The sequence below is a fragment of the Oncorhynchus keta genome, chromosome 13, assembly GCF_023373465.1.
Source record: "Oncorhynchus keta strain PuntledgeMale-10-30-2019 chromosome 13, Oket_V2, whole genome shotgun sequence".
Taxonomy (NCBI): domain Eukaryota; kingdom Metazoa; phylum Chordata; class Actinopteri; order Salmoniformes; family Salmonidae; genus Oncorhynchus; species Oncorhynchus keta.
In genome coordinates, this window is record NC_068433.1 from 442501 (window position 1) to 467032 (window position 24532).

Here is a 24532-nt window from a genome sequence, read left to right on the forward strand (position 1 = left end):
TTAACAGTCTAGATAGAGACACACAAAGGGTTAACAGTCTAGATAGAGACACACAAAGGGTTAACAGTCTAGATAGAGACACATAAAGGGTTAACAGTCTAGATAGAGACACACAAAGGGTTAACAGTCTAGATAGAGACACACAAAGGGTTAACAGTCTAGATAGAGACACACAAAGGGTTAACAGTCTAGATAGAGACACATAAAGGGTTAACAGTCTAGATAGAGACACACAAAGGGTTAACAGTCTAGATAGAGACACACAAAGGGTTAACAGTCTAGATAGAGACACATAAAGGGTTAACAGTCTAGATAGAGACACACAAAGGGTTAACAGTCTAGATAGAGACACACAAAGGGTTAACAGTCTAGATAGAGACACACAAAGGGTTAACAGTCTAGATAGAGACACGCAAAGGGTTAACAGTCTAGATAGAGACACACAAAGGGTTAACAGTCTAGATAGAGACACACAAAGGGTTAACAGTCTAGATAGAGACACACAAAGGGTTAACAGTCTAGATAGAGACACACAAAGGGTTAACAGTCTAGATAGAGACACACAAAGGGTTAACAGTCTAGATAGAGGGAGGGAGACACACAAAGGGTTAACAGTCTAGCTGGAGACACACAAAGGGTTAACAGTCTAGATAGAGACACACAAAGGGTTAACAGTCTAGATAGAGACACATAAAGGGTTAACAGTCTAGATAGAGACACACAAAGGGTTAACAGTCTAGATAGAGACACATAAAGGGTTAACAGTCTAGATAGAGACACACACACACACACACACACACACACACACACACACACACACACACACACACACACACACACACACACACACACACACACACACACACACACACACTAGATAGAGGGAGGGAGACACCCAAAGGGTTAACAGTCTAGATAGAGACACATAAAGGGTTAACAGTCTAGATAGAGACACACAAAGTGTTAACAGTCTAGATAGAGACACACAAAGGGTTAACAGTCTAGATAGAGACACCCAAAGGGTTAACAGTCTAGATAGAGACACATAAAGGGTTAACAGTCTAGATAGAGACACACAAAGGGTTAACAGTCTAGATAGAGACACATAAAGGGTTAACAGTCTAGATAGAGACACATAAAGGGTTAACAGTCTAGATAGAGACACACAAAGGGTTAACAGTCTAGATAGAGACACATAAAGGGTTAACAGTCTAGATAGAGACACACAAAGGGTTAACAGTCTAGATAGAGACACATAAAGGGTTAACAGTCTAGATAGAGACACACAAAGGGTTAACAGTCTAGATAGAGACACACAAAGGGTTAATAGTCTAGATAGAGACACATAAAGGGTTAACAGTCTAGATAGAGACACACAAAGGGTTAACAGTCTAGATAGAGACACACAAAGGGTTAACAGTCTAAATAGAGACACATAAAGGGTTAACAGTCTAGATAGAGACACATAAAGGGTTAACAGTCTAGATAGAGACACACAAAGGGTTAACAGTCTAGATAGAGACACACAAAGGGTTAACAGTCTAGATAGAGACACATAAAGGGTTAACAGTCTAGATAGAGACACACAAAGGGTTAACAGTCTAGATAGAGACACACAAAGGGTTAACAGTCTAGATAGAGTCACATAAAGGGTTAACAGTCTAGATAGAGTCACACAAAGGGTTAACAGTCTAGATAGAGGGAGACACACAAAGGGTTAACAGTCTAGATAGAGTCACACAAAGGGTTAACAGTCTAGATAGAGACACATAAAGGGTTAACAGTCTAGATAGAGACACACAAAGGGTTAACAGTCTAGATAGAGACACACAAAGGGTTAACAGTCTAGATAGAGACACATAAAGGGTTAACAGTCTAGATAGAGGGAGACACACAAAGGGTTAACAGTCTAGATAGAGTCACACAAAGGGTTAACAGTCTAGATAGAGACACATAAAGGGTTAACAGTCTAGATAGAGACACACAAAGGGTTAACAGTCTAGATAGAGACACACAAAGGGTTAACAGTCTAGATAGAGACACATAAAGGGTTAACAGTCTAGATAGAGGGAGACACACAAAGGGTTAACAGTCTAGATAGAGTCACACAAAGGGTTAACAGTCTAGATAGAGACACATAAAGGGTTAACAGTCTAGATAGAGACACACAAAGGGTTAACAGTCTAGATAGAGACACATAAAGGGTTAACAGTCTAGATAGAGACACACAAAGGGTTAACAGTCTAGATAGAGACACACACAGGGTTAACAGTCTAGATAGAGACACACAAAGGGTTAACAGTCTAGATAGAGACACATAAAGGGTTAACAGTCTAGATAGAGGGAGACACACAACGGGTTAACAGTCTAGATAGAGTCACACAAAGGGTTAACAGTCTAGATAGAGACACATAAAGGGTTAACAGTCTAGATAGAGACACACAAAGGGTTAACAGTCTAGATAGAGACACACACAGGGTTAACAGTCTAGATAGAGACACACACAGGGTTAACAGTCTAGATAGAGACACATAAAGGGTTAACAGTCTAGATAGAGACACACAAAGGGATAACAGTCTAGATAGAGACACACAAAGGGTTAACAGTCTAGATAGAGACACACACAGGGTTAACAGTCTAGATAGAGACACACACAGGGTTAACAGTCTAGATAGAGGGAGACACACAAAGGGTTAACAGTCTAGATAGAGTCACACAAAGGGTTAACAGTCTAGATAGAGACACATAAAGGGTTAACAGTCTAGATAGAGACACACAAAGGGTTAACAGTCTAGATAGAGACACACACAGGGTTAACAGTCTAGATAGAGACACACACAGGGTTAACAGTCTAGATAGAGACACATAAAGGGTTAACAGTCTAGATAGAGACACACAAAGGGTTAACAGTCTAGATAGAGACACATAAAGGGTTAACAGTCTAGATAGAGACACACAAAGGGTTAACAGTCTAGATAGAGACACACACAGGGTTAACAGTCTAGATAGAGACACACAAAGGGTTAACAGTCTAGATAGAGACACATAAAGGGTTAACAGTCTAGATAGAGGGAGACACACAAAGGGTTAACAGTCTAGATAGAGTCACACAAAGGGTTAACAGTCTAGATAGAGACACATAAAGGGTTAACAGTCTAGATAGAGACACACACAGGGTTAACAGTCTAGATAGAGACACACACAGGGTTAACAGTCTAGATAGAGACACATAAAGGGTTAACAGTCTAGATAGAGACACACAAAGGGTTAACAGTCTAGATAGAGACACACAAAGGGTTAACAGTCTAGATAGAGACACACACAGGGTTAACAGTCTAGATAGAGACACACACAGGGTTAACAGTCTAGATAGAGGGAGACACACAAAGGGTTAACAGTCTAGATAGAGTCACACAAAGGGTTAACAGTCTAGATAGAGACACATAAAGGGTTAACAGTCTAGATAGAGACACACAAAGGGTTAACAGTCTAGATAGAGACACACACAGGGTTAACAGTCTAGATAGAGACACACACAGGGTTAACAGTCTAGATAGAGACACATAAAGGGTTAACAGTCTAGATAGAGACACACAAAGGGTTAACAGTCTAGATAGAGACACACAAAGGGTTAACAGTCTAGATAGAGACACACAAAGGGTTAACAGTCTAGATAGAGACACACAAAGGGTTAACAGTCTAGATAGAGACACACAAAGGGTTAACAGTCTAGATAGAGACACGCAAAGGGTTAACAGTCTAGATAGAGACACACACAGGGTTAACAGTCTAGATAGAGACACACAAAGGGTTAACAGTCTAGATAGAGACACACAAAGGGTTAACAGTCTAGATAGAGACACACAAAGGGTTAACAGTCTAGATAGAGACACACAAAGGGTTAACAGTCTAGATAGAGACACATAAAGGGTTAACAGTCTAGATAGAGACACACAAAGGGTTAACAGTCTAGATAGAGACACACAAAGGGTTAACAGTCTAGATAGAGACACACACAGGGTTAACAGTCTAGATAGAGACACACACAGGGTTAACAGTCTAGATAGAGGGAGACACACAAAGGGTTAACAGTCTAGATAGAGTCACACAAAGGGTTAACAGTCTAGATAGAGACACATAAAGGGTTAACAGTCTAGATAGAGACACACAAAGGGTTAACAGTCTAGATAGAGACACACACAGGGTTAACAGTCTAGATAGAGACACACACAGGGTTAACAGTCTAGATAGAGACACATAAAGGGTTAACAGTCTAGATAGAGACACACAAAGGGTTAACAGTCTAGATAGAGACACACAAAGGGTTAACAGTCTAGATAGAGACACAAAGGGTTAACAGTCTAGATAGAGACACACAAAGGGTTAACAGTCTAGATAGAGACACACAAAGGGTTAACAGTCTAGATAGAGACACGCAAAGGGTTAACAGTCTAGATAGAGACACACACAGGGTTAACAGTCTAGATAGAGACACACAAAGGGTTAACAGTCTAGATAGAGACACACAAAGGGTTAACAGTCTAGATAGAGACACACAAAGGGTTAACAGTCTAGATAGAGACACACAAAGGGTTAACAGTCTAGATAGAGACACACAAAGAGTTAACAGTCTAGATAGAGACACACAAAGGGTTAACAGTCTAGATAGAGACACACACAGGGTTAACAGTCTAGATAGAGACACATAAAGGGTTAACAGTCTAGATAGAGACACATAAAGGGTTAACAGTCTAGATAGAGACACACAAAGGGTTAACAGTCTAGATAGAGACACACAAAGGGTTAACAGTCTAGATAGAGACACATAAAGGGTTAACAGTCTAGATAGAGACACACAAAGGGTTAACAGTCTAGATAGAGACACGCAAAGGGTTAACAGTCTAGATAGAGACACACAAAGGGTTAACAGTCTAGATAGAGACACACAAAGGGTTAACAGTCTAGATAGAGACACACAAAGGGTTAACAGTCTAGATAGAGACACACAAAGGGTTAACAGTCTAGATAGAGACACACAAAGGGTTAACAGTCTAGATAGAGACACACAAAGGGTTAACAGTCTAGATAGAGACACACAAAGGGTTAACAGTCTAGATAGAGACACACAAAGGGTTAACAGTCTAGATAGAGACACACACAGGGTTAACAGTCTAGATAGAGACACATAAAGGGTTAACAGTCTAGATAGAGACACACAAAGGGTTAACAGTCTAGATAGAGACACACAAAGGGTTAACAGTCTAGATAGAGACACACAAAGGGTTAACAGTCTAGATAGAGACACATAAAGGGTTAACAGTCTAGATAGAGACACACACAGGGTTAACAGTCTAGATAGAGACACACAAAGGGTTAACAGTCTAGATAGAGACACATAAAGGGTTAACAGTCTAGATAGAGGGAGACACACAAAGGGTTAACAGTCTAGATAGAGTCACACAAAGGGTTAACAGTCTAGATAGAGACACATAAAGGGTTAACAGTCTAGATAGAGACACACACAGGGTTAACAGTCTAGATAGAGACACACACAGGGTTAACAGTCTAGATAGAGACACATAAAGGGTTAACAGTCTAGATAGAGACACACAAAGGGTTAACAGTCTAGATAGAGACACACAAAGGGTTAACAGTCTAGATAGAGACACACACAGGGTTAACAGTCTAGATAGAGACACACACAGGGTTAACAGTCTAGATAGAGGGAGACACACAAAGGGTTAACAGTCTAGATAGAGTCACACAAAGGGTTAACAGTCTAGATAGAGACACATAAAGGGTTAATAGTCTAGATAGAGACACACAAAGGGTTAACAGTCTAGATAGAGACACACACAGGGTTAACAGTCTAGATAGAGACACACACAGGGTTAACAGTCTAGATAGAGACACATAAAGGGTTAACAGTCTAGATAGAGACACACAAAGGGTTAACAGTCTAGATAGAGACACACAAAGGGTTAACAGTCTAGATAGAGACACACAAAGGGTTAACAGTCTAGATAGAGACACACAAAGGGTTAACAGTCTAGATAGAGACACACAAAGGGTTAACAGTCTAGATAGAGACACGCAAAGGGTTAACAGTCTAGATAGAGACACACACAGGGTTAACAGTCTAGATAGAGACACACAAAGGGTTAACAGTCTAGATAGAGACACACAAAGGGTTAACAGTCTAGATAGAGACACACAAAGGGTTAACAGTCTAGATAGAGACACACAAAGGGTTAATAGTCTAGATAGAGACACACAAAGGGTTAACAGTCTAGATAGAGACACACAAAGGGTTAACAGTCTAGATAGAGACACATAAAGGGTTAACAGTCTAGATAGAGACACACAAAGGGTTAACAGTCTAGATAGAGACACACAAAGGGTTAACAGTCTAGATAGAGACACATAAAGGGTTAACAGTCTAGATAGAGACACACACAGGGTTAACAGTCTAGATAGAGACACATAAAGGGTTAACAGTCTAGATAGAGACACACAAAGGGTTAACACGCACTCGATCAACTTTTCAGGTTAACATTGTTAGCTGGAAACCGCACTAGTCACCAATTTATATGAAACTGAATGTCTTAATCATTAATGATTTGATCCCCAACACACACTCACACACACACAGTCACACACACACACTGTCACACACACACAGTCACACACACACACTGTCACACACACACAGTCACACACACACAGTCACACACACACACTGTCACACACACACACACACACACAGTCACACACACACTGTCACACACACTCACACACACACAGTCACACACACACTGTCACACACACTCACACACACACTGTCTCACACGCACACACACAGTCACACACACACTGTCACACACACACAGTCACACACACACTGTCACACATACACACACACAGTCACACACACACTGTCACACACACTGTCTCACACGCACACACACAGTCACACACACACACACACACACTGTCACACACACACACATCTTACCTTTGGTAATAACGTGGGCTAAAAAGCCGTGAGGTCGGGGACATCTCAGTCTGCAGGAACAGCAAGAAGAACAGTCCAACATCGTCACCCTCACCTGGACACACACACGCGCACACACGAAGACACACACACACACGCACACACAGACACACACGCACACACGCGCTCTCATGTGCACGTGCGCACACACACACGCAGACACAAACACAGACACACACACACACAGACACACACACACACAGACACACACACATATACACAGACACACACACACACACAATACAATGGCAGGGTTAGAGATTCGGATTAGTAACCGAAAGGTTGCAAGTTCAAATCCCCGAGCTGACAAGGTACAAATCTGTCGTTCTGCCCCTGAACAGGCAGTTAACTCACTGTTCATAGACCAGTTAACCCACTGTTCCTAGACCAGTTAACCCCCTGTTCCTAGACCAGTTAACCCACTGTTCCTAGACCAGTTAACCCACTGTTCATAGACCAGTTAACCCCCTGTTCCTAGACCAGTTAACCCACTGTTCATAGACCAGTTAACCCACTGTTCCTAGACCAGTTAACCCACTGTTCATAGACCAGTTAACCCACTGTTCCTAGACCAGTTAACCCACTGTTCATAGACCAGTTAACCCACTGTTCCTAGACCAGTTAACCCACTGTTCATAGACCAGTTAACCCACTGTTCCTAGACCAGTTAACCCACTGTTCCTAGACCAGTTAACCCACTGTTCATAGACCAGTTAACCCACTGTTCCTAGACCAGTTAACCCACTGTTCCTAGGCCGTCATCGGAAATAAGAATTTGTTCTTCACTTACTTGCCTCGTTAAATAAAATAAACAAAATGAACAAACCTTCTATTCTCTCTTCACTGGATCCACAATAATCAAGAGAAGTCTGAACAACAACGGCATAATGTAAGTTAACAGGTGTTTCTGGAGTAGCAGGACGGAAAGGTCAGATAGCTACATTTAGACAGCAGTTCAGCTGAACTATCACTGGGAGAGACTGGTTATAACACTATCACTGGTAGAACACTATCACTGGTAGAGACTGGTTATAACACTACCACTGGTAGAACACTATCACTGGTAGAGACTGGTTATAACACTATCACTGGGAGAGACTGGTTATAACACTATCACTGGTAGAGATTGGTTATAACACTATCACTGGGAGAGACTGGTTATAACACTATCACTGGTAGAGACTGGTTATAACACTATCACTGGTAGAGACTGGTTATAACACTATCACTGGTAGAGACTGGTTATAACACTATCACTGGTAGAGATTGGTTATAACACTATCACTGGGAGAGACTGGTTATAACACTATCACTGGTAGAGACTGGTTATAACACTATCACTGGGAGAGACTGGTCATAACACTACCACTGGTAGAGACTGGTTATAACACTACCACTGGTAGAGACTGGTTATAACACTATCACTGGTAGAGACTGGTTATAACACTACCACTGGTAGAGACTGGTTATAACACTATCACTGGTAGAGACTGGTTATAACACTATCACTGGTAGAGACTGGTTATAACACTACCACTGGTAGAGACTGGTTATAACACTACCACTGGTAGAGACTGGTTATAACAACATTATCACTGGTAGAGACTGGTTATAACACTATCACTGGTAGAGTCTGGTTATAACACTATCACTGGGAGAGACTGGTTATAACACTACCACTGGTAGAGACTGGTTATAACACTACCACTGGTAGAGACTGGGTATAACACTACCACTGATAGAGACTGGTTATAACACTACCACTGGTAGAGACTGGTTATAACACTACCACTGGTAGAGACTGGTTATAACAACACTACCACTGGTAGAGACTGGTTATAACACTACCGCTGGTAGAGACTGGTTATAACAACACTACCACCGATAGAGACTGGTTATAACACTACCACTGGTAGAGACTGGTTATAACATTACCACTGGTAGAGACTGGTTATAACATTACCACTGGTAGAGACTGGTTATAACAACACTACCACTGATAGAGACTGGTTATAACATTACCACTGGTAGAGACTGGTTATAATAACACTACCACTGATAGAGACTGGTTATAACACTACCACGGGTAGAGACTGGTTATAACACTATCACTGGTAGAGACTGGTTATAACACTACCACGGGTAGAGACTGGTTATAACACTATGACTGGTAGAGACTGGTTATAACACTATCACTGGTAGAGACTGGTTATAACACTACCACGGGTAGAGACTGGTTATAACACTATCACTGGTAGAGACTGGTTATACCACTACCACTGATAGAGACTGGTTATAACAACACTACCACTGATAGAGACTGGTTATACCACTACCACTGGTAGAGACTGGTTATAACACTATCAATGGGAGAGACTGGTAATGGTTATAACACTATCACTGGTAGAGACTGGTTATAACACTACCACTGGTAGAGACTGGTTATAACACTACCACTGGGAGAGACTGGTAATGGTTATAACACTATCACTGGTAGAGACTGGTTATAACACTACCACTGGTAGAGACTGGTTATAACACTATCACTGGTAGAGACTGGTTATAACACTACCACTGGTAGAGACTGGTTATAACACTACCACTGGTAGAGACTGGTTATAACACTATGACTGGTAGAGACTGGTTATAACACTATCACTGGTAGAGACTGTTTATAACACTACCACTGGTAGAGACTGGTTATAACACTACCACTGGTAGAGACTGGTTATAACACTACCACTGGTAGAGACTGGTTATAACACTACCACTGGTAGAGACTGGTTATAACACTACCACTGGTAGAGACTGGTTATAACACTACCACTGGTAGAGACTGGTTATAACACTATCACTGGTAGAGACTGGTTATAACACTATCACTGGTAGAGACTGGTTATAACACTATCACTGGGAGAGACTGGTTATAACACTATCACTGGGAGAGACTGGTTATAACACTATCACTGGGAGAGACTGGTTATAACACTATCACTGGTAGAGACTGGTTATAACACTACCACTGGTAGAGACTGGTTATAACACTACCACTGGTAGAGACTGGTTATAACACTATCACTGGTAGAGACTGGTAAATGGTTATAACAACTCTGTACTCTGGTTAATTGCGAAATTCCCTAAACTTTCCCAAATGTTTCCTGCTTGGAAGATTCATAATGGGGATACAATAAGCTGGAAATCCAGGAGTCCTTCAAGTTGGATCTCTGGAAAACACTCTATGGCTCGTTTGTATTTATGTTAATGAAGGCATTTCTGCATTTCGATAAGATACCCAGAAGCATTACTAACTTGTGTTCTCACTCTGGTCTCCTCTCCTTCCTTCTAGTCCTCTGCTGGTCTCCTCTCCTTCCTTCTAATCCTCTGCTGGTCTCCTCTCCTTCCTTCTAATCCTCTGCTGGTCTCCTCTCCTTCCTTCTAGTCCTCTGCTGGTCTCCTCTCCTTCCTTCTAGTCCTCTGCTGGTCTCCTCTCCTTCCTTCTAATCCTCTGCTGGTCTCCTCTCCTTCCTTCTAATCCTCTGCTGGTCTCCTCTCCTTCCTTCTAGTCCTCTGCTGGTCTCCTCTCCTTCCTTCTAATCCTCTGCTGGTCTCCTCTCCTTCCTTCTAGTCCTCTGCTGGTCTCCTCTCCTTCCTTCTAGTCCTCTGCTGGTCTCTTCTCCTTCCTTCTAATCCTCTGCTGGTCTCTTCTCCTTCCTTCTAATCCTCTGCTGGTCTCCTCTCCTTCCTTCTAGTCCTCTGCTGGTCTCCTCTCCTTCCTTCTAGTCCTCTGCTGGTCTCCTCTCCTTCCTTCTAGTCCTCTGCTGGTCTCCTCTCCTTCCTTCTAATCCTCTGCTGGTCTCCTCTCCTTCCTTCTAGTCCTCTGCTGGTCTCCTCTCCTTCCTTCTAGTCCTCTGCTGGTCTCCTCTCCTTCCTTCTAGTCCTCTGCTGGTCTCCTCTCCTTCCTTCTAATCCTCTGCTGGTCTCCTCTCCTTCCTTCTAGTCCTCTGCTGGTCTCCTCTCCTTCCTTCTAGTCCTCTGCTGGTCTCCTCTCCTTCCTTCTAATCCTCTGCTGGTCTCCTCTCCTTCCTTCTAGTCCTCTGCTGGTCTCCTCTCCTTCCTTCTAATCCTCTGCTGGTCTCCTCTCCTTCCTTCTAGTCCTCTGCTGGTCTCCTCTCCTTCCTTCTAATCCTCTGCTGGTCTCCTCTCCTTCCTTCTAGTCCTCTGCTAGACTCCTCTCCTTCCTTCTAATCCTCTGCTGGTCTCCTCTCCTTCCTTCTAGTCATCTGCTGGTCTCCTCTCCTTCCTTCTAATCCTCTGCTGGTCTCCTCTCCTTCCTTCTAATCCTCTGCTGGTCTCCTCTCCTTCCTTCTAGTCCTCTGGACTACCCTCTTTCTTCAGACCGCCGAGACAAACTTTACACCTCACCTAACTCATGCCTCTCTTTATTGTCACTCAGTGTGTTTTTCTGTGTGTGATTGAGAGATAGACGGAGAGAGAGAGATAGAGAGGGGGAACAAAAAATACACACTCGACAGGTCAGGTTTAGAGGCGGTAGGAGGGGAGAGAGAGTTACATGCCTCACTCCACAGGTCAGGTTTGGAGGGGAGAGAGAAAGAGAGAGAGAGAGAGACAGAGAGAGAGAGAGAGAGAGAGAGAGAGAGAGAGAGAGAGAGAGAGAGACAGAGAGAGAGAGAAATTGCTTTGGCAATGTTAACACATGTTTCACATGCCAATAAAGCCCTTGAATTGAATTGAATTGAATTGAAAGAGAGAGAGAGAGAGAGAGAGAGAGAGAGAGAGAGAGAGAGAGAGAGAGAAAGAGAGAGAGAGAAAGAGAGAGAAAGAGAGAGAGAGACAGAGATAGAGAGAGAGAAAGAGAGAAAGAGAGAAAGAGAGAGAGAGAGAGAGACAGAGAGAGAGAGAGTAGATTTTCTTGCTTGTGTATTGTGTATTTATGACTATTGTGAATTGTCTCAAATAATTCAGTGTTATCTGCCGTTTATAGTTTTTAATGTCGCCTCATCGAATTTCAATAAATCATTTTCTGTCTCTCAGTCACTTCGTATCTATGAGCCCTTAGCCACTTCCTCAATGTGTTCTAGAATGCCAGGTCCCTCTTTCTATGTTCTATTTAAGCACTGAGGCACAAGTCAGTGTGGAATACAGTCGCAGGTAAAAGGCGGGCCTGTAAACCCATTAACCTGTGACTGTTTTGAGCATGTACTTTAGCACCGACTCGCGCCTTATTGCTTTTATAAAATATTTACCCAACATGGTAACCTTTGACCCCAGGCTATATGACGCACGGCTCATACAAGCCTGACCAAGCATCTGCCATCATTTCCCTTGAACCAATCACACAACTGCGAAGCTCTGTGCTTGTGGTGTGCTAGAGGTACACAGAGGGTTAGGGGGAAGGTGTTGTGGGAGATGATTGGTTGGTAGATTTAAGCCAATTATGTGGCTGAGTCATTGGTGCCAATCTCCCGGCACGCTGTATTGGCTAAGGCAGAGTTCAGCACATTGGTCCACTAGACTCTTAGTGCATTTGGACGGAAGCATAATCTAGGAATAAGATTTCAATCATTTTAAAATAACAAGGATTTACGTATTTTTTATAAAAACTGTTATTTTGATAGTTAAATGAAAACTTTTTCATTCCTCCAGGAAATAGAAAATAATTGTTAGTTATTTTGGTCATGTTGGTACAGATGCCCTCCGATCTTTAAATTAATTATTTTTGCATAGTTGCTATTGTAAAGGACTGGTCGTTCTAACAAATGTGGTTGAAGTGTAGACTGTCTGACGCTAACTTCAGCTAACAGTCAAACACCTGGAATGGCAGTAAACTAGCAGCTAACAGTCAAACACCTGGAATGGCAGTAAACTAGCAGCTAACAGTCAAACACCTGGAATGGCAGTAAACTAGCAGCTAACAGTCAAACACCTGGAATGGCAGTAAACTAGCAGCTAACAGTCAAACACCTGGAATGGCAGTAAACTAGCAGTCAAACACCTAACAGTCAAACACCTGGAATGGCAGTAAACTAGCAGCTAACAGTCAAACACCTGGAATGGCAGTAAACTAGCAGCTAACAGTCAAACACCTGGAATGGCAGTAAACTAGCAGCTAACAGTCAAACACCTGGAATGGCAGTAAACTAGCAGCTAACAGTCAAACACCTGGAATGGCAGTAAACTAGCAGCTAACAGTCAAACACCTGGAATGGCAGTAAACTAGCAGCGAACAGTCAAACACCTGGAATGGCAGTAAACTAGCAGCTAACAGTCAAACACCTGGAATGGCAGTAAACTAGCAGCTAACAGTCAAACACCTGGAATGGCAGTAAACTAGCAGCTAACAGTCAAACACCTGGAATGGCAGTAAACTAGCAGCTAGCAGCTAACAGTCAAACACCTGGAATGTCAAACACAAACTGGAATGGCAGTAAACTAGCAGCTAACAGTCAAACACCTGGAATGGCAGTAAACTAGCAGCTAACAGTCAAACACCTGGAATGGCAGTAAACTAGCAGCTAACAGTCAAACACCTGGAATGGCAGTAAACTAGCAGCTAACAGTCAAACACCTGGAATGGCAGTAAACTAGCAGCTAACAGTCAAACACCTGGAATGGCAGTAAACTAGCAGCTAACAGTCAAACACCTGGAATGGCAGTAAACTAGCAGCTAACAGTCAAACACCTGGAATGGCAGTAAACTAGCAGCTAACAGTCAAACACCTGGAATGGCAGTAAACACCTGGAATGGCAGCAGTAAAGTCAGCTAACAGTCAAACACCTGGAATGGCAGTAAACTAGCAACAGTCAAACACCTGGAATGGCAGTCAAACACCTGGAATGGCAGTAAACTAGCAGCTAACAGTCAAACACCTGGAATGGCAGTAAACTAGCAGCTAACAGTCAAACACCTGGAATGGCAGTAAACTAGCAGCGAACAGTCAAACACCTGGAATGGCAGTAAACTAGCAGCTAACAGTCAAACACCTGGAATGGCAGTAAACTAGCAGCTAACAGTCAAACACCTGGAATGGCAGTAAACTAGCAGCTAACAGTCAAACACCTGGAATGGCAGTAAACTAGCAGCTCAAACACCTGGAATCAAAACACCTGTCAAACACCTGGAATGGCAGTAAACTAGCAGCGAACAGTCAAACACCTGGAATGGCAGTAAACTAGCAGCTAACAGTCAAACACCTGGAATGGCAGTAAACTAGCAGCTAACAGTCAAACACCTGGAATGGCAGTAAACTAGCAGCTAACAGTCAAACACCTGGAATGGCAGTAAACTAGCAGCGAACAGTCAAACACCTGGAATGGCAGTAAACTAGCAGCTAACAGTCAAACACCTGGAATGGCAGTAAACTAGCAGCTAACAGTCAAACACCTGGAATGGCAGTAAACTAGCAGCTAACAGTCAAACACCTGGAATGGCAGTAAACTAGCAGCGACCAGTCAAACACCTGGAATGGCAGTAAACTAGCAGCTAACAGTCAAACACCTGGAATGGCAGTAAACTAGCAGCTAACAGTCAAACACCTGGAATGGCAGTAAACTAGCAGCTAACAGTCAAACACCTGGAATGGCAGTAAACTAGCAGCTAACAGTCAAACACCTGGAATGGCAGTAAACTAGCAGCGAACAGTCAAACACCTGGAATGGCAGTAAACACCTGGAATGGCAGTAAACTAGACCAGTCAAACACCTGGAATGGCAGTAAACTAGCAGCTAACAGTCAAACACCTGGAATGGCAGTAAACTAGCAGCTAACAGTCAAACACCTGGAATGGCAGTAAACTAGCAGCTAACAGTCAAACACCTGGAATGGCAGTAAACTAGCAGCTAACAGTCAAACACCTGGAATGGCAGTAAACTAGCAGCTAACAGTCAAACACCTGGAATGGCAGTAAACTAGCAGCTAACAGTCAAACACCTGGAATGGCAGTAAACTAGCAGCTAACAGTCAAACACCTGGAATGGCAGTAAACTAGCAGCGACCAGTCAAACACCTGGAATGGCAGTAAACTAGCAGCTAACAGTCAAACACCTGGAATGGCAGTAAACTAGCAGCTCAAACACCTGTCAAACACCTCAAACACCTGGAATGGCAGTAAACTAGCAGCTAACAGTCAAACACCTGGAATGGCAGTAAACTAGCAGCTAACAGTCAAACACCTGGAATGGCAGTAAACTAGCAGCTAACAGTCAAACACCTGGAATGGCAGTAAACTAGCAGCTAACAGTCAAACACCTGGAATGGCAGTAAACTAGCAGCTAACAGTCAAACACCTGGAATGGCAGTAAACTAGCAGCTAACAGTCAAACACCTGGAATGGCAGTAAACTAGCAGCTAACAGTCAAACACCTGGAATGGCAGTAAACTAGCAGCGACCAGTCAAACACCTGGAATGGCAGTAAACTAGCAGCGAACAGTCAAACACCTGGAATGGCAGTAAACTAGCAGCTAACAGGAATCAAACACCTGGAATGGCAGTAAACTAGCAGCGACCAGTCAAACACCTGGAATGGCAGTAAACTAGCAGCTAACAGTCAAACACCTGGAATGGCAGTAAACTAGCAGCTCAACAGTCAAACACCTGGAATGGCAGTAAAGCAGCTAGTCAAACACCTAACAGTCAAAAACACCTGGAATGGCAGTAAACTAGCAGCTAACAGTCAAACACCTGGAATGGCAGTAAACTAGCAGCTAACAGTCAAACACCTGGAATGGCAAAACTGGCAACAGTCAAACACCTGGAATGGCAGTAAACTAGCAGCTAACAGTCAAACACCTGGAATGGCAGTAAACTAGCAGCTAACAGTCAAACACCTGGAATGGCAGTAAACTAGCAGCTAACAGTCAAACACCTGGAATGGCAGTAAACTAGCAGCTAACAGTCAAACACCTGGAATGGCAGTAAACTAGCAGCTAACAGTCAAACACCTGGAATGGCAGTAAACTAGCAGCTAACAGTCAAACACCTGGAATGGCAGTAAACTAGCAGCTAACAGTCAAACACCTGGAATGGCAGTAAACTAGCAGCTAACAGTCAAACACCTGGAATGGCAGTAAACTAGCAGCTAACAGTCAAACACCTGGAATGGCAGTAAACTAGCAGCAAAACAGTCAAACACCTGGAATGGCAGTAAACTAGCAGCAAACACCTGGAACAGTCAAACACCTGGAATGGCAGTAAACTAGCAGCTAACAGTCAAACACAATGGCAGTCAAAACACCTGGAATGGCAGTAAACTAGCAGCTAACAGTCAAACACCTGGAATGGCAGTAAACTAGCAGCGAACAGTCAAACACCTGGAATGGCAGTAAACTAGCAGCTAACAGTCAAACACCTGGAATGGCAGTAAACTAGCAGCTAACAGTCAAACACCTGGAATGGCAGTAAACTAGCAGCGAACAGTCAAACACCTGGAATGGCAGTAAACTAGCAGCTAACAGTCAAACACCTGGAATGGCAGTAAACTAGCAGCTAACAGTCAAACACCTGGAATGGCAGTAAACTAGCAGCTAACAGTCAGTAAACACAGCTGTCAAACACCTGGAATGGCAGTAAACTAGCAGCTCAAACACCTGGAATGGCAGTAAACTAGCAAAATGGCACCAAACACCTGGAATGGCAGTAAACTAGCAGCTAACAGTCAAACACCTGGAATGGCAGTAAACTAGCAGCTAACAGTCAAACACCTGGAATGGCAGTAAACTAGCAGCTAACAGTCAAACACCTGGAATGGCAGTAAACTAGCAGCTAACAGTCAAACACCTGGAATGGCAGTAAACTAGCAGCTAACAGTCAAACACCTGGAATGGCAGTAAACTAGCAGCTAACAGTCAAACACCTGGAATGGCAGTAAACTAGCAGCTAACAGTCAAACACCTGGAATGGCAAACTAGCAGCTAACAGTCAAACACCTGGAATGGCAGTAAACTAGCAGCTAACAGTCAAACACCTGGAATGGCAGTAAACTAGCAGCTAACAGTCAAACACCTGGAATGGCAGTAAACTAGCAGCTAACAGTCAAACACCTGGAATGGCAGTAAACTAGCAGCTAACAGTCAAACACCTGGAATGGCAGTAAACTAGCAGCTAACAGTCAAACACCTGGAATGGCAGTAAACTAGCAGCTAACAGTCAAACACCTGGAATGGCAGTAAACTAGCAGCTAACAGTCAAACACCTGGAATGGCAGTAAACTAGCAGCTAACAGTCAAACACCTGGAATGGCAGTAAACTAGCAGCTAACAGTCAAACACCTGGAATGGCAGTAAACTAGTCAGGAATGGCAGTAACAGTCAAACACCTGGAATGGCAGTAAACTAGCAGCTAACAGTCAAACACCTGGAATGGCAGTAAACTAGCAGCGACCAGTCAAACACCTGGAATGGCAGTAAACTGGAGCAGCTAACAGTCAAACACCTGGAATGGCAGTAAACTAGCAGCTAACAGTCAAACACCTGGAATGGCAGTAAACTAGCAGCTAACAGTCAAACACCTGGAATGGCAGTAAACTAGCAGCTAACAGTCAAACACCTGGAATGGCAGTAAACTAGCAGCTAACAGTCAAACACCTGGAATGGCAGTAAACTAGCAGCTAACAGTCAAACACCTGGAATGGCAGTAAACAGCTAACAGCAGCACCTGGAATGGCAGTCAAACAGTCAAACTGGAATGGCAGTAAACTAGCAGCTAACAGTCAAACACCTGGAATGGCAGTAAACTAGCAGCTAACAGTCAAACACCTGGAATGGCAGTAAACTAGCAGCTAACAGTCAAACACCTGGAATGGCAGTAAACTAGCAGCTAACAGTCAAACACCTGGAATGGCAGTAAACTAGCAAAACACCTGGCAACAGTCAAACACCTGGAATGGCAGCTAACAGTCAAACACCTGGAATGGCAGTAAACTAGCAGCTAACAGTCAAACACCTGGAATGGCAGTAAACTAGCAGCGAACAGTCAAACACCTGGAATGGCAGTAAACTAGCAGCTAACAGTCAAACACCTGGAATGGCAGTAAACTAGCAGCTAACAGTCAAACACCTGGAATGGCAGTAAACTAGCAGCGACCAGTCAAACACCTGGAATGGCAGTAAACTAGCAGCTACCAGTCAAACACCTGGAATGGCAGTAAACACCTGGAATGGCAGCTAACAGTCAAACACCTGGAATGGCAGTAAACTAGCAGCTAACAGTCAAACACCTGGAATGGCAGTAAACTAGCAGCTAACAGTCAAACACCTGGAATGGCAGTAAACTAGCAGCTAACAGTCAAACACCTGGAATGGCAGTAAACTAGCAGCTAACAGTCAAACACCTGGAATGGCAGTAAAGCAGCTAACAGCAGCTAACAGTCAAACACCTGGAATGGCAGTAAACTAGCAGCTAACAGTCAAACACCTGGAATGGCAGTAAACTAGCAGCTAACAGTCAAACACCTGGAATGGCAGTAAACTAGCAGCTAACAGTCAAACACCTGGAATGGCAGTAAACACCTGGAATGGCAGTAAACTAGCAGCTAACAGTCAAACACCTGGAATGGCAGTAAACTAGCAGCTAACAGTCAAACACCTGGAATGGCAGTAAACTAGCAGCTAACAGTCAAACACCTGGAATGGCAGTAAACTAGCAGCTAACAGTCAAACACCTGGAATGGCAGTAAACTAGCAGCTAACAGTCAAACACCTGGAATGGCAGTAAACTAGCAGCGACCAGTCAAACACCTGGAATGGCAGTAAACTAGCAGCTAACAGTCAAACACCTGGAATGGCAGTAAACTAGCAGCTAACAGTCAAACACCTGGAATGGCAGTAAACTAGCAGCTAACAGTCAAACACCTGGAATGGCAGTAAACTAGCAGCTAACAGTCAAACACCTGGAATGGCAGTAAACTAGCAGCTAACAGTCAAACACCTGGAATGGCAGTAACAGTCAAACACCTGGAATGGCAGTAAACTAACAGTCAAACACCTGGAATGGCAGTAAACTAGCAGCTAACAGTCAAACACCTGGAATGGCAAAACTGGCAGTAAACACCTGGAATGGCAGTAAACTAGCTAACAGTCAAACACCTGGAATGGCAGTAAACTAGCAGCGAACAGTCAAACACCTGGAATGGCAGTAAACTAGCAGCTAACAGTCAAACACCTGGAATGGCAGTAAACTAGCAGCTAACAGTCAAACACCTGGAATGGCAGTAAACTAGCAGCTACCAGTCAAACACCTGGAATGGCAGTAAACTAGCAGCTAACAGTCAAACACCTGGAATGGCAGTAAACTAGCAGCTAACAGTCAAACACCTGGAATGGCAGTAAACTAGCAGCTAACAGTCAAACACCTGGAATGGCAGTAAACTGGAGCAGCTAACAGTCAAACACCTGGAATGGCAGTAAACTAGCAGCTAACAGTCAAACACCTGGAATGGCAGTAAACTAGCAGCTAACAGTCAAACACCTGGAATGGCAGTAAACTAGCAGCTAACAGTCAAACACAGTCAAACACCTGGAATGGCAGTAAACTAGCAGCTAACAGTCAAACACCTGGAATGGCAGTAAACTAGCAGCGACCAGTCAAACACCTGGAATGGCAGTAAACTAGCAGCGACCAGTCAAACACCTGGAATGGCAGTAAACTAGCAGCTAACAGTCAAACACCTGGAATGGCAGTAAACTAGCAGCTAACAGTCAAACACCTGGAATGGCAGTAAACTAGCAGCTACCAGTCAAACACCTGGAATGGCAGTAAACTAGCAGCTAACAGTCAAACACCTGGAATGGCAGTAAACTAGCAGCTAACAGTCAAACACCTGGAATGGCAGTAAACTAGCAGCTAACAGTCAAACACCTGGAATGGCAGTAAACTCAGCAGTAAACTAACAGTCAAACACCTGGAATGGCAGTAAACTACAGCAAACACCTGCAGTAACAGTCAAAACACCTGGAATGGCAGTAAACTAGCAGCTAACAGTCAAACACCTGGAATGGCAGTAAACTAGCAGCTAACAGTCAAACACCTGGAATGGCAGTAAACTAGCAGCTAACAGTCAAACACCTGGAATGGCAGTAAACTAGCAGCTAACAGTCAAACACCTGGAATGGCAGTAAACTAGCAGCTAACAGTCAAACACCTGGAATGGCAGTAAACTAGCAGCGACCAGTCAAACACCTGGAATGGCAGTAAACTAGCAGCTAACAGTCAAACACCTGGAATGGCAGTAAACTAGCAGCTAACAGTCAAACACCTGGAATGGCAGTAAACTAGCAGCTAACAGTCAAACACCTGGAATGGCAGTAAACTAGCAGCTAACAGTCAAACACCTGGAATGGCAGTAAACTAGCAGCTAACAGTCAAACACCTGGAATGGCAGTAAACTAGCAGCTAACAGTCAAACACCTGGAATGGCAGTAAACACCTGGAATGGCAGCAGCAGCTAACAGTCAAACACCTGGAATGGCAGTAAACTAGCAGCTAACAGTCAAACACCTGGAATGGCAGTAAACTAGCAGCTAACAGTCAAACACCTGGAATGGCAGTAAACTAGCAGCTAACAGTCAAACACCTGGAATGGCAGTAAACTAGCAGCTAACAGTCAAACACCTGGAATGGCAGTAAACTAGCAGCTAACAGTCAAACACCTGGAATGGCAGTAAACTAGCAGCTAACAGTCAAACACCTGAATGGCAGTAAACTAACAGTCAAACACCTGGAATGGCAGTAAACTAGCAGCTAACAGTCAAACACCTGGAATGGCAGTAAACTAGCAGCTAACAGTCAAACACCTGGAATGGCAGTAAACTAGCAGCTAACAGTCAAACACCTGGAATGGCAGTAAACTAGCAGCTAACAGTCAAACACCTGGAATGGCAGTAAACTAGCAGCTAACAGTCAAACACCTGGAATGGCAGTAAACTAGCAGCTAACAGTCAAACACCTGGAATGGCAGTAAACTAGCAGCTAACAGTCAAACACCTGGAATGGCAGTAAACTAGCAGCTAACAGTCAAACACCTGGAATGGCAGTAAACTAGCAGCTAACAGTCAAACACCTGGAATGGCAGTCAAACACCCTGGAATGGCAGTAAACTAGCAGCTAACAGTCAAACACCTGGAATGGCAGTAAACTAGCAGCTAACAGTCAAACACCTGGAATGGCAGTAAACTAGCAGTAAACTAGCAGCTAACAGTCAAACACCTGGAATGGCAGTAAACTAGCAGCTAACCAGTCAAACACCTGGAATGGCAGTAAACTAGCAGCTAACAGTCAAACACCTGGAATGGCAGTAAACAAAGTCAAACACCTGGAATGGCAGTAAACTAGCAGCTAACAGTCAAACACCTGGAATGGCAGTAAACTAGCAGCTAACAGTCAAACACCTGGAATGGCAGTAAACTAGCAGCTAACAGTCAAACACCTGGAATGGCAGTAAACTAGCAGCTAACAGTCAAACACCTGGAATGGCAGTAAACTAGCAGCTAACAGTCAAACACCTGGAATGGCAGTAAACTAGCAGCTAACAGTCAAACACCTGGAATGGCAGTAAACTAGCAGCTAACAGTCAAACACCTGGAATGGCAGTAAACTAGCAGCTAACAGTCAAACACCTGGAATGGCAGTAAACTAGCAGCTAACAGTCAAACACCTGGAATGGCAGTAAACTAGCAGCTAACAGTCAAACACCTGGAATGGCAGTAAACTAGCAGCTAACAGTCAAACACCTGGAATGGCAGTAAACTACCTCAAACACCTGGAATGGCAGTAAACTAGCAGCTAACAGTCAAACACCTGGAATGGCAGTAAACTAGCAGCTAACAGTCAAACACCTGGAATGGCAGTAAACTAGCAGCTAACAGTCAAACACCTGGAATGGCAGTAAACTAGCAGCTAACAGTCAAACACCTGGAATGGCAGTAAACTAGCAGCTAACAGTCAAACACCTGGAATGGCAGTAAACTAGCAGCTAACAGTCAAACACCTGGAATGGCAGTAAACTACAGCTAACAGTCAAACACCTGGAATGGCAGTAAACTAGTCAAAACACCTGGAATGGCAGTAAACTAGCAGCTAACAGTCAAACACCTGGAATGGCAGTAAACTAGCAGCTAACAGTCAAACACCTGGAATGGCAGTAAACTAGCAGCTGGAACAGTCAAACACCTGGAATGGCAGTAAACTAGCAGCTAACAGTCAAACACCTGGAATGGCAGTAAACTAGCAGCTAACAGTCAAACACCTGGAATGGCAGTAAACTGGCAGCTAACAGTCAAACACCTGGAATGGCAGTAAACTAGCAGCTACCAGTCAAACACCTGGAATGGCAGTAAACTAGCAGCTAACAGTCAAACACCTGGAATGGCAGTAAACTAGCAGCTAACAGTCAAACACCTGGAATGGCAGTAAACTAGCAGCTAACAGTCAAACACCTGGAATGGCAGTAAACTAGCAGCTAACAGTCAAACACCTGGAATGGCAGTAAACTAGCAGCTAACAGTCAAACACCTGGAATGGCAGTAAACTAGCAGCTAACAGTCAAACACCTGGAATGGCAGTAAACTAGCAGCGAGTCAGCAGTAAACCAGTCAAACACCTGGAATGGCAGTAAACAAACACCTGGAATGCAGCTAACAGTCAAACACCTGGAATGGCAGTAAACTAGCAGCGAACAGTCAAACACCTGGAATGGCAGTAAACTAGTCAGCACCTGGAATGGCAGTCAAACACCTGGAATGGCAGTAAACTAGCAGCTAACAGTCAAACACCTGGAATGGCAGTAAACTAGCAGCTAACAGTCAAACACCTGGAATGGCAGTAAACTAGCAGCTAACAGTCAAACACCTGGAATGGCAGTAAACTAGCAGCTAACAGTCAAACACCTGGAATGGCAGTAAACTAGCAGCTAACAGTCAAACACCTGGAATGGCAGTAAACTAGCAGCTAACAGTCAAACACCTGGAATGGCAGTAAACTAGCAGCTAACAGTCAAACACCTGGAATGGCAGTAAACTAGCAGCTAACAGTCAAACACCTGGAATGGCAGTAAACTAGCAGCTAACAGTCAAACACCTGGAATGGCAGTAAACTAGCAGCTAACAGTCAAACACCTGGAATGGCAGTAAACTAGCAGCTAACAGTCAAACACCTGGAATGGCAGTAAACTAGCTAACAGTCAAACACCTGGAATGGCAGTAAACAAACAGTCAAACACCTGGAATGGCAGTAAACTAGCAGCTAACAGTCAAACACCTGGAATGGCAGTAAACTAGCAGCTAACAGTCAAACACCTGGAATGGCAGTAAACTAGCAGCTAACAGTCAAACACCTGGAATGGCAGTAAACTAGCAGCTAACAGTCAAACACCTGGAATGGCAGTAAACTAGCAGCTAACAGTCAAACACCTGGAATGGCAGTAAACTAGCAGCTAACAGTCAAACACCTGGAATGGCAGTAAACTAGCAGCGACCAGTCAAACACCTGGAATGGCAGTAAACTAGCAGCTAACAGTCAAACACCTGGAATGGCAGTAAACTGGAGCAGCTAACAGTCAAACACCTGGAATGGCAGTAAACTAGCAGCTAACAGTCAAACACCTGGAATGGCAGTAAACTAGCAGCTAACAGTCAAACACCTGGAATGGCAGTAAACTAGCAGCTAACAGTCAAACACCTGGAATGGCAGTAAACTAGCAGCTAACAGTCAAACACCTGGAATGGCAGTAAACTAGCAGCTAACAGTCAAACACCTGGAATGGCAGTAAACTAGCAGCTAAAAACACCTGGAATGGCAGTAAACTAGCAGCTAACAGTCAAACACCTGGAATGGCAGTAAACTAGCAGCTAACAGTCAAACACCTGGAATGGCAGTAAACTAGCAGCTAACAGTCAAACACCTGGAATGGCAGTAAACTAGCAGCTAACAGTCAAACACCTGGAATGGCAGTAAACTAGCAGCTAACAGTCAAACACCTGGAATGGCAGTAAACTAGCAGCGAACAGTCAAACACCTGGAATGGCAGTAAACTAGCAGCTAACAGTCAAACACCTGGAATGGCAGTAAACTAGCAGCTAACAGTCAAACACCTGGAATGGCAGTAAACAGCAGCAGCTAACAGTCAAACACCTGGAATGGCAGTAAACTAGCAGCTAACAGTCAAACACCTGGAATGGCAGTAAACTAGCAGCTAACAGTCAAACACCTGGAATGGCAGTAAACTAGCAGCGAACAGTCAAACACCTGGAATGGCAGTAAACTAGCAGCTAACCAGTCAAACACCTGGAATGGCAGTAAACTAGCAGCTAACAGTCAAACACCTGGAATGGCAGTAAACTAGCAGCTAACAGTCAAACACCTGGAATGGCAGTAAACTAGCAGCTAACAGTCAAACACCTGGAATGGCAGTAAACTAGCAAACACCTGGAATGGCAGTAAACTAAACAGTCAAACACCTGGAATGGCA

At 43.7% G+C, this 24532-nt stretch overlaps 1 protein-coding gene across 4 annotated transcripts in view; it reads right to left on the reverse strand.

Moving 5' to 3' along the window:
- LOC127906561 (sodium/hydrogen exchanger 9B2-like) overlaps window positions 1-11558 on the reverse strand; it is a 48298-nt gene extending 36740 nt beyond the window's left edge. Inside the window, exons 1-2 of one of the 4 annotated variants that reach the window (XR_008061871.1) lie at window positions 10364-11557; window positions 7016-7109 (exon numbers count right to left, since the gene is read on the reverse strand). Coding sequence is in view for 3 of the 4 variants with exons in the window: in XM_052458800.1 (XP_052314760.1) it covers window positions 7016-7097 (82 nt within the window). In the remaining variant the exon portion in view is untranslated. Of the gene's footprint in view, window positions 1-7015; window positions 7110-7880; window positions 8631-10363 lie in introns of those variants that run through there. The other 3 variants (XM_052458800.1, XM_052458799.1, XM_052458801.1) reach the window with 3 other exon arrangements.
- Window positions 11559-24532: the final 12974 nt, after the last annotated feature.